Source organism: Phyllobates terribilis, unplaced genomic scaffold (assembly GCF_046119375.1).
Source record: "Phyllobates terribilis strain yellow unplaced genomic scaffold, ASM4611937v1 Scaffold_7__3_contigs__length_470593459, whole genome shotgun sequence".
Lineage (NCBI taxonomy): Eukaryota > Metazoa > Chordata > Amphibia > Anura > Dendrobatidae > Phyllobates > Phyllobates terribilis.
In genome coordinates, this window is record NW_027362767.1 from 172,622,968 (window position 1) to 172,636,958 (window position 13,991).

Here is a 13,991-nt window from a genome sequence, read left to right on the forward strand (position 1 = left end):
TTACTCCACCTCCTCCTTGTTGGCACCGTAGCCATGTTTGCATGGGGTGTCCATCAACCAGCCATCCTCCACTCCATCCATCTGGACCATCGAGCGTTGCACTGCACTCATCGGTGAACAAAACAGTTTTGAAGTCAGTCTTCATGTATTGTTTGGCCCACTGGAGCCGTTTCTGCTTGTGTACAGTGGATAGAGGAGGTCGACAGGATGGCTTACGCACAGCTGCAAACCTCTGAAGGACCCTGCATCTTGTTGTTCGGGGGATGTTGGAGGCACCAGCAGCTTCAAAAACTTGTCTGCTGCTATGACAAGGCTTTTTTGCCGCTGCTCTTTTAACCTGACGTATTTGCCTGTAGGAAAGAGTCCTCAATTTTCCCTTATCAGCACGCACACATGTGTACTGTGAATCAGCTACATACTTCTTGACTGTGCGATGATCAGGATGAAGTGTCTTGGCATTGTTGATTGTAGTCATGCCTTGACCTAAACACTCCACAATTTGTTGCTTCTCAGCAGCCGACACATCCTTTTTCTTTCCCATTTTGGCAGAAAATGTAGGCTGCTTAATAATGTGGGACAGCCTTCTTAAATAGTCTTGCCTTTCATTGGACACACCTGCCAAACTAATTAGCACAGGTGTCTGCAATTGCTTACAGTGATATAAAGAGCCCTGACACACATCACCATCAATGAGTTTAACTGACAAACAAACAAATTCTTCCCTTATCACTCCTAAACACTTTTTGCATAATAATTTGGAACACAGTGTACATGTGCTTTTCCACAAAACACCAGTGGTTCACGTAGTGAATCTTACAGTTCTAACTTTCCAACCATGGTCTGTTTGGAGTTGTTCAATAAAGGGCCCAAAATTAAGATTACATAGACAGGAGAGGTCTCTATGAATACGAATTCCTAAGTATTTGATACCCTGTGAGGGCCAGGCAAATGGAAAGTTGGACTGGATGGAATCCTGTATGGATTTGGGGAGGGAGACATCGAGGGCCTCAGACTTCGCTGCATTGATTTTAAAATTTGACCATGTAACAAAGTGATCTATTTCAGCCATAACAGCAGGGATGGATATATGTGATTGAGTGATATATACTAGGACATCATCAGCAAATGCAGAGCACTTGTACACGGTGCCTCCCACCTCCATCCACCTAATATTGGGGTTATGGCGAATTGATGAGAGCAGGTGCTCCATCACTAGGATGTATAAGAGAGGGGACAGAGGACATCCCTGCCTTGTCCCATTGGTGATTATGAAAGGTGATGAAAATGTTCCATTTATCTACAGCCTAGGTGACGTATTGCGATACAGGGCCGTGATTTTGGCTATAAAAGGGTCCCCTAGACCCCTACCCCAAGCTTTTTAAGAGAATAATATATGGCGTGCCAGGAGACTCTATGGAATGCTTTCTCAGCATCCAACGAGAGTATCTAATTACAAATTTTTAACTGCATCTAGCCCAGGAAATACTTTGTGCCTAGTAGCAGTGTCTGCTAGTCAGCGGATTATCCCAGCTGTTAAGCAAGCTACACCACCTGTACTTTAATCACTTAATTTTTTTCAAAGGAAATGCTTCGGGCCCCCAGGACACTCAGTGAAGAGCATTGGGAGGCACCCCAAGGCACAGGGGCTGGGACTGGCGGTAGGACGCCTTGCAGTGGACCGCCAAGCTCGATCCTTATAAAAGCTTTTTAACTGCAGCAGCTTTAGTGGACGCTACTGGAGCTGGAATTCCCGCAGCTGCTGGCATGAGACTTGCCCTCCAATAGATCCTTGTAAAAGGATTTAAAGTGTACTCATTCAAATTAGAGAGACAATTTAAATTAAAAAGCTTAGACCTGCCTCCACCGCAGGGGGGCTCACTCGACCCACCAGCTGACAGGCACCAGTACTGGGAGAGGGGGGCTGGCCGTCAAGGTCCACCGCAGCTCTGGCACAAGCCCGGCGACACGGAGGTCGCACGGGCAGGAACGGACTGGCCGTGTCGGCTTCGCACTTTTTTGGTTTTAAAAGGGCATGACATGCCTATATCTGTGTCTCCCCCTCCTTTTACTCCTCCACCTCTTTTCTTTTCGCATGACTATATGTACTTGTCACTTTTCCATGTGTTAGTTGTGTCTTCTGAGCAGTTTGTCAGCTTTTGGACACCTTTGAAGTGTTTTCTATGTGTTTTCTATGTGTTCCTATGTGTTTTTGTTTGCCTGCCACTGGTTTTAACGGTGTTCTAAGGTGTTCGACGAACAGTTCGACCAATAGTTCGACGAACATACGGGTGTACGACGAACCTAACTCGAACACTACGGGGGTGGCTCAACACTAATACCGAGTAGCGTGATGCTCGGGTGAGTAACGAGCAGTCTCTTACAAACCGTGACTTGCATGGACAGTCATTATTACCACCGGCTACATGAAATTCTGCTTATTTCCTTGTAATGACCACTATAAAAAATATATTTGGCACGCTTTGGCTTTCAAACTACAAATTCTGCAGATTTTTGACAAATTAGACAACAGCCTTAATATAAGTCATACATTCCTTATACTGTATATTAGAGATGAGCAAAAAGATTTATAAGACCTTGGTCATGTAGCCATGTTGGTAGGCTGCTGGACCAGAGCAATTGGAATCTCTAACTGCTCAGGCGCCTCATCTGATCAGTAGGCCCCATGATGGATGTCACTATGTTGGGGTAAGACACAGACATGACTTTGCAAGGCCTTAATAATTAGTAATTTTGCTGGTAATTGGAGGTTTGCATTGTTCTCGTCCGGCAGCAGTGGACAACGGACTACAGACGTAGCTATTAAACCAGGGACCTGTGAATCTTTTTTGCTCAACTCTACTATATATTATTGTTAAATGAATAAAAAACTATAAAAAAAAAAACTATTAGCTTGAACCTTACTACCATGCTGCATAGTGTGAGCTATACATTATGTGTCCCCTAAAGTGGTTGTTCCATGCCACCATCACAACACTGACATGAGAAGCTAATCAGATTTCCATGAACGGAGATGTTTTTGACTTTATAGGAAAGCTTCACATCACATAATTTTATATTTTTCCAAAATTGTCAAATGATATTGATTTGTTGATCTGTTTTATACTTATATTTCTTTAAGATTCCTCAGTCCATGTGCAGGGAGATATGTACTCATGGAAAAAGAAAATCCCTCCAAATGGGAATGTTACCCTGCTGCTTTGACTGTGTTCCATGCTCTGATGGGGAAATAGCAAATATATCTGGTGCGGTTTAAACAAAGTATATTAGTAACAGATTAGATAGATTGTTTTTTTTAAATGTTTTGTCAGCCCTCTACAATTTGGCACAATGGCGGCCAAAGGCTTCATCTTGCTAAATTTGCGAGGAGCGAATTACAAAAAATCTGCATTCTGGAGAATACTGTTTTTTGTTAAATTTGACAAGAATTAAATTCAAGTCGAACAAATCTGCCAAAGTCTAATAGCTAGGTATGGATAATTTTAGGTAGATTGTTGCATTAGAGATGGGGTCAGTAGGATTAATAAGAGACATAAAATATACAGAAGGCATCATAAAAGTATTAATAATAGAGATGGACAAATCATTTTGCGCAACCCTACGGTCAGTGCTCTTTGGCCGTGGGCGGGAGCTACGTGAATTCCCAGAGCTTCTGGGTTCATTGTTATGGTGTTTGATTCACCGATGCACAGGTGAAATCTCTCTTTCTCGGCTAATCATAAGCCGAGCTTGGGATCCATGAGGGTACGGAAATTCACATGGTTCCTGTCCATGGCCAGAGAGCACTTTTCTGGTCCGTTGACCAGGGTTGCATGAAGTGATCTGCTCATCTGCAATCAATAGCATTCTGAGGTCTCTGAGGGATGTGTAGCAACAATGGAAGATAGCGATCTCTCTAGCAACACTTCTCTAGCTAGGCCTATAACATGTAGGCCATTTTGACAATCCAGTGTAGAAGACGCTATGGAGGAGCTTTTTGGTAATTTACAGAATGGACTTTGAGAAATGACGTGATAAAGAAGGTCAAAGGAAAACCCTCTCTCTGAGATGCATGGATGAACAGAACATGGTGGCACTGGAGGAAATAGAATATGAGCTCACAAACAAGGAGGAATAACAGGAAGAAAGGCATTAAAGTAAATCACAGCTTCAGATAACATTACAAAACATAATAAGACATGGGTGTCAGAATGGAGCAGCATGGTGGAACAGTGGTTAGCACTGTTGCTTTGTAGTGTTAAGTTTCTGAATTCAAATCCAACCAAGGCCAACATCTGCAAAGAGTTTGCAAGTTCTTCTCGTGTTTGCGTGGGTTTCCTCCTACTCTCCAGAGACATTTATAGGGAATGATATTACAGTAGGTCCTTGTAGGATGGTATAAGCATAGATAGATGTGAATATAGTATTTTGCATGTATATCATTAATGAGAATGTTTTAAACTACGTTTTTTTAATCATAGGAATGGAAAACTGTATAAAGTGCCCTGAAACTTTCTCATCAAGCATAAACCGGACTGTTTGTATAAGAAAGACCATAGAATATCTCTCTTATGAGGACCATCTTGGATCAACTTTGGCTGCCATAGCCATAACCTTTGCTGTAGCCTCAACTTTAGTAATGATCACCTTTGTCAAGCACAGGAACACTGCTATAGTAAGAGCTAACAATCAGCACCTTAGCTATGTCCTCCTCATGGCGCTTATCCTGTCCTTCATCTGCTCACTCTTATTCATTGGTCATCCCACAGAAGTCACCTGCCTCTTGAGACATTCACTATTTCTCTTTGCATTTTCAGTTGCCATATCCTCTATATTGGGAAAAACCATTACAGTCATCGTTGCCTTTAATGCGTCCAAACCGGGGAGCAGGTTTAAAAAGTGGATGGGTTCAAGGGTCTCCATAGGCTTGACTACTTTATGTTCTTTAGGGGAATTTCTCATCTGTGTTACCTGGACAATATGTGCCCCCCCAATTGTAGAATTTGATAGTAAGACATCATATGATAAGCTGATACTGCAGTGTATGGATGTATCTATGCTCTACTTTTATCTTGCAATTTCCTACATTGGTTTTCTGGCTTTATTAAGTTTTCTCGTCGCCTACTCAGCTCGCAAACTTCCAGACAACTTCAATGAGGCTCACCATATCACATTCAGCATGCTCATGTTTTGCAGTGTTTGGCTGTCCTTTATACCCACTTACCTGAGCACTAGGGGCAAGTACACGGTAGCAGTAGAAGTTTTTGCCATATTTATCTCTACAGCAGGATTATTGGTGTGTATTTTTACCCCAAAATGTTATGTCATCCTTCTAAAGCCAGAGCTCAATGATAGAAGACACATAAAAATTACTAAAAAAAATAATAAAAAGTACTAAGTGTGATTCTATTGTGTTTTTCTATTTTGAGAACTGAAGTAGCTATACTACTACTACTATTATTACTACTAATGTCAGCTAACAAATAAAAATATTCATACTTACAGTTGTGCTCAAAAGTTTACATACCCCGGCAGAATTTTTCCTTTCTTGGCCTTGTTTCAGAGAATATGAATGATAACAAAATAACTTTTTCTCCACTCATGGTTATTGGTTGGCTGAAGCCATTTATTGTCAAACGACTGTGTTTTCTCTTTTTAAATCTTAATGACAAACAAAAACATCCAAATGACCCTGATCAAAAGTTCCCATACCCCGTTCCTTAATACTGTGTATTGCCCCCTCTAACATTAATGACAGCTTGAAGTCTTTTGTGTTAGTTGAGGATGGGGTTCTTTATTTTCTCAGATGGTAAAGCTGCCCATTCTTCTTGGCAAAAAGCCTCCAGTTCCTGTAAATTCCTGGGCTGTCTAGCATGAACAGCGCGCCTGAGATCTCCCCAGAGTGGTTCAATGAAATTGAGGTCAGGAGACTGAGATGGCCATTCCAGAACCTTCATTTTGTTCTGCTGTAGCCAATGACAGGTCGACTTGGTCTTGTGTTTTGGATCGTTGTCATGTTGGAAAGTTCAAGTACGTCCCATGCGCAGCTTCCGGGCTGATGAGTGCAAATTTGCTGTTAACGTGCTGCATTCATCTTTCCTTCAACTTTTACCAAGTTTCCTGTGCTTTTGTAGCTCAAAAATCCCCAAAACATCAGCGATCCACCTCCGTGCTTTACTGCAGGAATGGTGTTCCTTTTATCATAGTCCTTGTTCACCTCTCTCCAAATGTAACATTTATGTTTGTGGCCAAAAAGTTCAATTTTGGTCTCATCACTCCAAATTACCTTGTACCAGAAGTTTTGAGGCTTGTCTCTGTGCTGTTTGGCGTATTGTAGGAGAGATACTTTTTGGCATTTACGCAGTAATGGTTTTCTTCTGGCGACTCGACCATGCAGCCCATTTTTCTTCAAGTGCCTCCTTATTATGCATTTTGAAGTAGCCACACCGCTAGTTTTCAGAGAGTCCTGAATTTCAGCTGATGATATTTGTGGGTTTTTCTTTGCATCCCAAACAATTTTGGCCAAGCAGTTGTGGCCAAAATGTAGCACTGGCGTCCCTGCCCTCTGCTAGGCAGGGACGCTGCTCCCCTCACCGCTCTGCTCCGTGCCCGGCGTCCTCTCCCCGCTCTGCTGTCAGCGCGCGCTCCTTCCCGGCGTCCTCCTCCCGCTCTGCTCTCAGCGCGCGCTCCTTCCCGGCCCCTGTGCTTAGGGCGCGCGCGCGCGCGCTCCCCTCCTCTTAAAGGGGCCGCGCGCGCCGTCCTAAGGAGTCCCCGGCCAATGGCCGGAGGACTTCATCATATATAAGGCACCTCCTCCAAAATGGAGGTGCCCGAGCAATGTTGTTTGCACCTGTGTCTCACCTGTGCTTCAGCCCTCAGGTCCCGTTGCCAGTTACCTGCCAGTTACCTGCCAGTTTCCTGCCAGTTTCCTGCTAGTTACCTGCCTGATTCCTGCCTGAATACTTGTTACCTGTCTGCCAGTCTGAGGTCCGACGGTCTGCCTTACTACTCCTGTCAGTCTGTCTAAAGGACCAGCCTGCCCGCTCACCTGGGAGCGCATACCAGTTACCTGCCTGCTTGCCTGAGGTCCGACGGTCTGCCTTACTACTCCGGTCAGTCTGTCTATGGACCAGCTTGCCCGCTCACCTGGGAGCGCTTCTCCGTTATCTGCCTGCTTGCCAGCCCGGAGGCTCCGTTGTCACGTGCTGTGACCACCAGCTATCTCAGAGACTCTTGCCCGCTCACCTGGGAGCGCATCTCTGTTACCTGCCTGCTTGCCAGCCCGGAGGTCCCGTTGTCACGTGCGGTGACCACCAGCTATTCCAGAGACTCTTGCCCGCTCACCTGGGAGCGCTTCTCCGTTACCTACCTGCCTGCCAGCCCGGAGGTTCCGCCGTCACGTGCCGTGACCACCTGCTATTCCAGAGACTCTCGCTTGCTCACCTGGGAGCACACATCTACCATCTGCCATCACAGGTCGTACCTATCCCTTACCTAGAGACTGCCACCCGCTCCCTTACAAGGGCCGCCCCCTTGTATAGTAGCTCAGAGGTTCCGCCTCCCGGACCCGTTACAGTTTGCTCGGGCCATGGAACCCGGTGGCACCCAAGCTCCCTCGCTCTCGGACCTCTGTCTTGAACTGTCCCGTCAGAGGTCCCAACAGGAGGCCATCCTGGGTCACCTGCGGAATGTTAATACTCGCCTGAACACTCTGTCTGATCCACCAACAACCTCCGCCAGTGCCATATCTTGCAATCCGGCAGCTCCGCTGCCCACTAATACTATGGTATCCTACCCCGGACCCCGGCTTTCTGCACCTCCTCGCTTCGGAGGCGACCCCGTCCAGGCTCGGGGCTTCATAAATCAGTGCACCCTGCACTTTGAACTTTTGTCCCATCAGTTTAATTCCGACCGGGCCAAAATTGCCTTTATCATGTCCCATCTCACCGGGGAGGCCCTGGCCTGGCTAAATCCTCTATGGGAGAGAGGAGACCCCCTGGTGTCCAACTTGCCTGCCTTTCTCTCGGCTTTCCGGAAAGTCTTCGACGAACCCGGACGGAAGACCTCATCCGCATCCTCTCTGCTACGCCTCCGTCAGGAGGGTCTCACCGTGGGCCAATATGCCATACGGTTCCGCACCCTTGCCTCGGAGCTGGCCTGGGATAACGACGCTCTGGTATCCGTCTTCTGGGAGGGTCTGTCCGGTCGTATTAAAGATGAACTTGCTGGTCGGGACATTCCTACCTCTCTCGATGATCTAATAACCCTTGCCACCCGGATTGACCTACGGTTCCAGGAGCGTGCCAAAGAGGTCACCCGTGAGAGAAGGATTCCACGTTTAGCTCCTACTTTCCAGAAACCCGTCATTCCCTCCATCTCTCCCCAGGTACACTCTCCTGAGCCTATGCAGGTCGACCAGACCAAGATGGTCAAAACCCGTCAGGACTTACGCCGTGCCGAGGGGAGCTGCTTCTACTGTGGCAGTAAGGAGCACCGGATCCGTGCCTGCCAGGAGAGGTCGGGAAACGCCTGTGTCTAGGTTCGCTCAGAGAGGTCCACCTAGACAAGAATAAATCCTCTCCATCCCTGCTGTTGTCAGTTTCGATCATCTACGGGGAGAACCGTTATTTCGAACTAGCCCAACTTGACTCTGGAGCAGCCGGGAACCTTATTTCACAGTCCCTGGTTGAGAAATACCGCATCCCCACCAAACCTCTGGCTGTACCCTTGTCTGTCGCTGCCGTGGATGGGGGCCTCTTACCTCGCCCCATTCAACTCATCACCGAATCCATTACCCTGCAGGTGGGAATGCTGCATTCTGAAAGTATCTCCTTTCATGTTCTGCCTGGACTCTCTCACGCCCTCTTGCTAGGTCTGCCCTGGCTCCAGAGACATGCACCCGTGCTAGACTGGCAAACCGGAGAGGTCCTTCGCTGGGGACAAGACTGTCATAAAACCTGCCTGGTTCCCGTCCATCCCGTCCGTCCCTCTCCTACCCCAGCTAATCTACCTGGACTTCCGATTCCTTATTGGTCTTATGCAGATGTCTTTAATAAAAAGGAGGCAGAGACATTACCACCACATAGACCATACGACTGTCCCATCGATCTGCTACCCGGTACTACTCCTCCCCGTGGGCGTATCTATCCTTTATCCGCTGCTGAGACCCGGTCAATGTCCGAATATATTGAGGAGAATCTGGCCAGAGGATTCATCCGGAAATCTACCTCCCTGGCGGGAGCAGGCTTCTTTTTCGTCAAAAAGAAGGACGGCTCTCTCCGTCCCTGTATAGACTATAGAGGCCTAAACCTGATCACGGTGAAGAATAAGTACCCCCTTCCGCTCATTCCAGAATTATTTGATCGCCTGAGGGGGGCTAGGATCTTCACCAAACTGGACCTTCGTGGGGCGTACAACCTGGTTCGTATTCGTCAGGGGGATGAATGGAAGACGGCATTCAACACCCGGGACGGCCACTATGAATACCTGGTAATGCCCTTTGGTCTCTGTAACGCTCCTGCCGTCTTTCAAGAGTTGGTCAATGACATCTTCCGGGACCTTCTCTACTCCTGCGTAGTGGTGTACCTGGACGACATCTTGGTCTTCTCTCCGGATCTCCAGACTCACCGGAGGGACGTTCGTCAGGTCCTGCTCAGGCTAAGGCAGAACCATCTCTACGCTAAATTTGAGAAGTGCCTCTTTGAGCAGACCTCGCTTCCGTTTCTGGGCTACATTATCTCTCAGACCGGCCTACAAATGGATCCTGAGAAACTGTCTGCCATCGAGAAATGGCCCCGACCGGAGGGGTTGAAGGCCATTCAGCGATTCCTGGGCTTCGCCAACTACTACCGCCTCTTCATACCACACTTCTCTTCCCGGACGGCCCCAATTTCTGCGCTCACCCGTAAAGGTACTAATCCCAAAGAGTGGCCACCCGAAGCAGAGGAGGCCTTTCTTTCCCTTAAACAGGCCTTCTCTTCCGCCCCGGTGCTGCATCGCCCAGATGGCAACAAACAGTTCTTCCTGGAAGTTGACGCCTCCTCCTCTGGAGCCGGAGCGGTACTTACTCAAAAATCATCTTCCGGGAGGATGGTAACTTGTGGCTTCTTCTCTAAACTCTTCTCCTCCTCTGAGCGCAACTATTCCATAGGAGACCGAGAGTTATTGGCCATCAAACTGGCATTGGAGGAGTGGCGTTACCTGCTCGAGGGGGCTCTTCACCCGGTAATAATTTACACTGACCACAAGAACTTGGCTTACCTCCAGCATGCCCAGAGACTTAACCCGCGCCAAGCCCGGTGGTCCTTGTTTTTTGCTCGTTTTGATTTTGTCCTTCATTTTCGCCCGGCTGACAAAAACGTCAAGGCGGACGCCTTGTCTCGGTCCTTTCTGGTGTCTGATCTCGAGGAGGATCCGAAACATATCATCGATCCCGCCAGAGTAATGCAGGTGGCTCCCGTGAGTCTAAATCGTCTTCCTCCTGGTAAGACGTTCGTACCAGTACCTGATCGGGAGAAGATCCTACACTGGGGTCATTCGTCTAAACTAGCTGGCCACGCCGGTCAGAAAAAGACCCTCCAGCTTATTACCCGGCACTACTGGTGGCCTAACCTGCACAAGGATGTAATAGACTTTGTTTCTGCCTGTGTGTCCTGCGCCCGCAACAAAGTTCCGAGACACCTGCCGGCCGGCCGCCTCCTACCTCTGCCAGTACCTGCTGCCCCCTGGCAGCATATAGCGATGGACTTCATTACTGATCTACCCGTCTCTGCCGGTTGTACGGTCATTTGGGTGGTCGCTGACCGCTTCTCCAAGATGGCTCACTTCATTCCACTGCCAGGTCTTCCGTCTGCACCCGAGCTGGCTAAAGACTTTATCCGCCACATCTTCCGTCTTCATGGCCTGCCCCGTCACATCGTGTCGGATCGTGGGGTACAGTTCACTTCCCGTTTCTGGAGAGCCACTTGTAAATTGCTGGACGTCACCCTGGACTTCTCCTCCGCTTACCACCCACAGTCTAATGGTCAAGTGGAGCGGATCAATCAGAACCTGACCAGTTACCTTCGGCACTTCGTTAATGCCCACCATTCTGACTGGGTGGATCTCCTGCCATGGGCCGAATTCTCGTACAACAATCACGAGAGCGAGTCTTCCTCCAAATCCCCGTTTTTTGTAGTCTACGGTCAGCATCCTCGGATCCCGTTTCCCGTCTCCACCTCGGCGGACAATCCGGCTGCGGAATCTCTTGTTAACAAATTTTCCTCCATATGGGAGAGTACCCGGTCCGCACTCCTTCTGTCATCCGAGCGTATGAAAAGACACGCTGACAAAAAACGTCTGGACCCTCCTCAATTCCGCCCTGGGGATAAAGTCTGGCTCTCGTCCAAATATGTCCGGCTCAAGATCCCTTCCTATAAGTTAGGGCCTCGGTTCATCGGCCCACTGGAGGTCATCAGTCAGATCAACCCGGTGGCCAATAAATTGAAACTCCCGGCCAACTTACGGATCCCTAACTCCTTCCATGTGTCTCTCCTCAAACCTGTGGTGCTTAACTCTTTTTCCAAGTCTACAGGTACGCCTCCTGCTCCGGTTTCTGCTGAGGACGAGTTTGAGGTAGAGAACATTCTTGCCACCAAAAGGGTAAGAGGAAAGACCTTTTTTCTGGTAGATTGGAAGGGGTTTGGTCCTGAGGAGAGAACGTGGGAGCCCCGGGAGAACATCCATGCCCCTCTCATCCTAGCTAAATTTCTGTTTGGCCTAAAAAAGGGGGGGCCTAAAGGGGGGGGTACTGTAGCACTGGCGTCCCTGCCCTCTGCTAGGCAGGGACGCTGCTCCCCTCACCGCTCTGCTCCGTGCCCGGCGTCCTCTCCCCGCTCTGCTGTCAGCGCGCGCTCCTTCCCGGCGTCCTCCTCCCGCTCTGCTCTCAGCGCGCGCTCCTTCCCGGTCCCTGTGCTTAGGGCGCGCGCGCGCGCGCTCCCCTCCTCTTAAAGGGGCCGCGCACGCCGTCCTAAGGAGTCCCCGGCCAATGGCCGGAGGACTTCATCATATATAAGGCACCTCCTCCAAAATGGAGGTGCCCGAGCAATGTTGTTTGCACCTGTGTCTCACCTGTGCTTCAGCCCTCAGGTCCCGTTGCCAGTTACCTGCCAGTTACCTGCCAGTTTCCTGCCAGTTTCCTGCTAGTTACCTGCCTGATTCCTGCCTGAATACTTGTTACCTGTCTGCCAGTCTGAGGTCCGACGGTCTGCCTTACTACTCCTGTCAGTCTGTCTAAAGGACCAGCCTGCCCGCTCACCTGGGAGCGCATACCAGTTACCTGCCTGCTTGCCTGAGGTCCGACGGTCTGCCTTACTACTCCGGTCAGTCTGTCTATGGACCAGCTTGCCCGCTCACCTGGGAGCGCTTCTCCGTTATCTGCCTGCTTGCCAGCCCGGAGGCTCCGTTGTCACGTGCTGTGACCACCAGCTATCTCAGAGACTCTTGCCCGCTCACCTGGGAGCGCATCTCCGTTACCTGCCTGCTTGCCAGCCCGGAGGTCCCGTTGTCACGTGCGGTGACCACCAGCTATTCCAGAGACTCTTGCCCGCTCACCTGGGAGCGCATCTCCGTTACCTGCCTGCTTGCCAGCCCGGAGGTCCCGTTGTCACGTGCGGTGACCACCAGCTATTCCAGAGACTCTTGCCCGCTCACCTGGGAGCGCTTCTCCGTTACCTACCTGCCTGCCAGCCCGGAGGTTCCGCCGTCACGTGCCGTGACCACCTGCTATTCCAGAGACTCTCGCTTGCTCACCTGGGAGCACACATCTACCATCTGCCATCACAGGTCGTACCTACCCCTTACCTAGAGACTGCCACCAGCTCCCTTACAAGGGCCGCCCCCTTGTATAGTAGCTCAGAGGTTCCGCCTCCCGGACCCGTTACACAAAACTTTTGTTGGTCTACCTTACCGTTGTTTTGTTTTTACAGAGCCTCTGATTTTCCATTTGTTAATCACAGTTTCAATACTGCTAACTGACATTAACAATTCCTTGGGCATTTTTTGTATCATTTTCCTGTGTTATACAGTTCAACTACCTTTTCCCGTACATCCGTTGATAATTCTTTTGCTTTCCTCATGACCCACAATCCAGAAATGTCAGTGGCTGGATGAAAGATGCAAGAGTCTGTCTGGATCCCAGAAACTCACTCAGCTTTTATCCACACACTGATTACAAGCAAACAGGTCACAGGTGAGGATATTACCTTTAGTAGTCATTCAAACCCATTTGTGTCAAATTCTGTGCATGTTATCAGGCCAAAATCACCAGGGTAAAGGCACCTTACTGACACCTACACTGACTACTGGCACCTTACTGACACCTACCAACAAGATTCATCCAAGCGAAGTCTTTCTTATTAAGCATTCATATTATATTATCTAAATTTATAGGGTGTGTAGCTCCTGATGAGCCTATTAGCAGGAGAAACGTCGAGCGATACATACCTGCATCTGTATTTGAACTTAGCGGTGTAGTTGTGGGGTTGGTCTATTTGCATTTCTGATCTTGTCCCTATGAATAGGAGGGTCCAAGGACACCTCCATACTTTATCTCTTGACTTTCTGGCTGACTAGTGAATCTTTTTATGCTTATTGTACTTGAAGATTGGTCTATTGTATATATAGGTAAAAAGTGACATCTATTTTCTGGTTTGGTGAGGGACGCAGGAATATTCCCTGGGATCATTTTTGTTACTAATACACATATAATTGTTCTGTATTTACAGCCCGATTGAGATCTATATTCAGTATTACTAATAGTTTGATGATTGATTTCCTCTTGAGTATCTGGGCCGTTAAGATAACTGACTGTTAGTAAATGAATATCCATTAATTTCCTATCTTTTTGATTTACAACACCTTTACACTGCAGTTGCAGTGGTGACAGCCCATTTGTCTTGGGGATTGAATGGTGATTACGCTCTTGCGTCCCCTTACACTGATAATTGACTCCCACC

The 13,991-nt window shown here is 48.5% G+C and overlaps 1 protein-coding gene across 1 annotated transcript in view; it reads left to right on the top strand.

Moving 5' to 3' along the window:
* The window catches only part of LOC141155454 (vomeronasal type-2 receptor 26-like), a 134,102-nt gene extending 128,707 nt beyond the window's left edge, over positions 1–5,395 (top strand). Inside the window, exons 6-7 of the mRNA XM_073642319.1 lie at positions 3,140–3,263; positions 4,479–5,395. Coding sequence (XP_073498420.1) covers positions 3,140–3,263; positions 4,479–5,395 — 1,041 coding nt within the window. The remainder of the gene's footprint in view (positions 1–3,139; positions 3,264–4,478) is intronic.
* Positions 5,396–13,991: the final 8,596 nt, after the last annotated feature.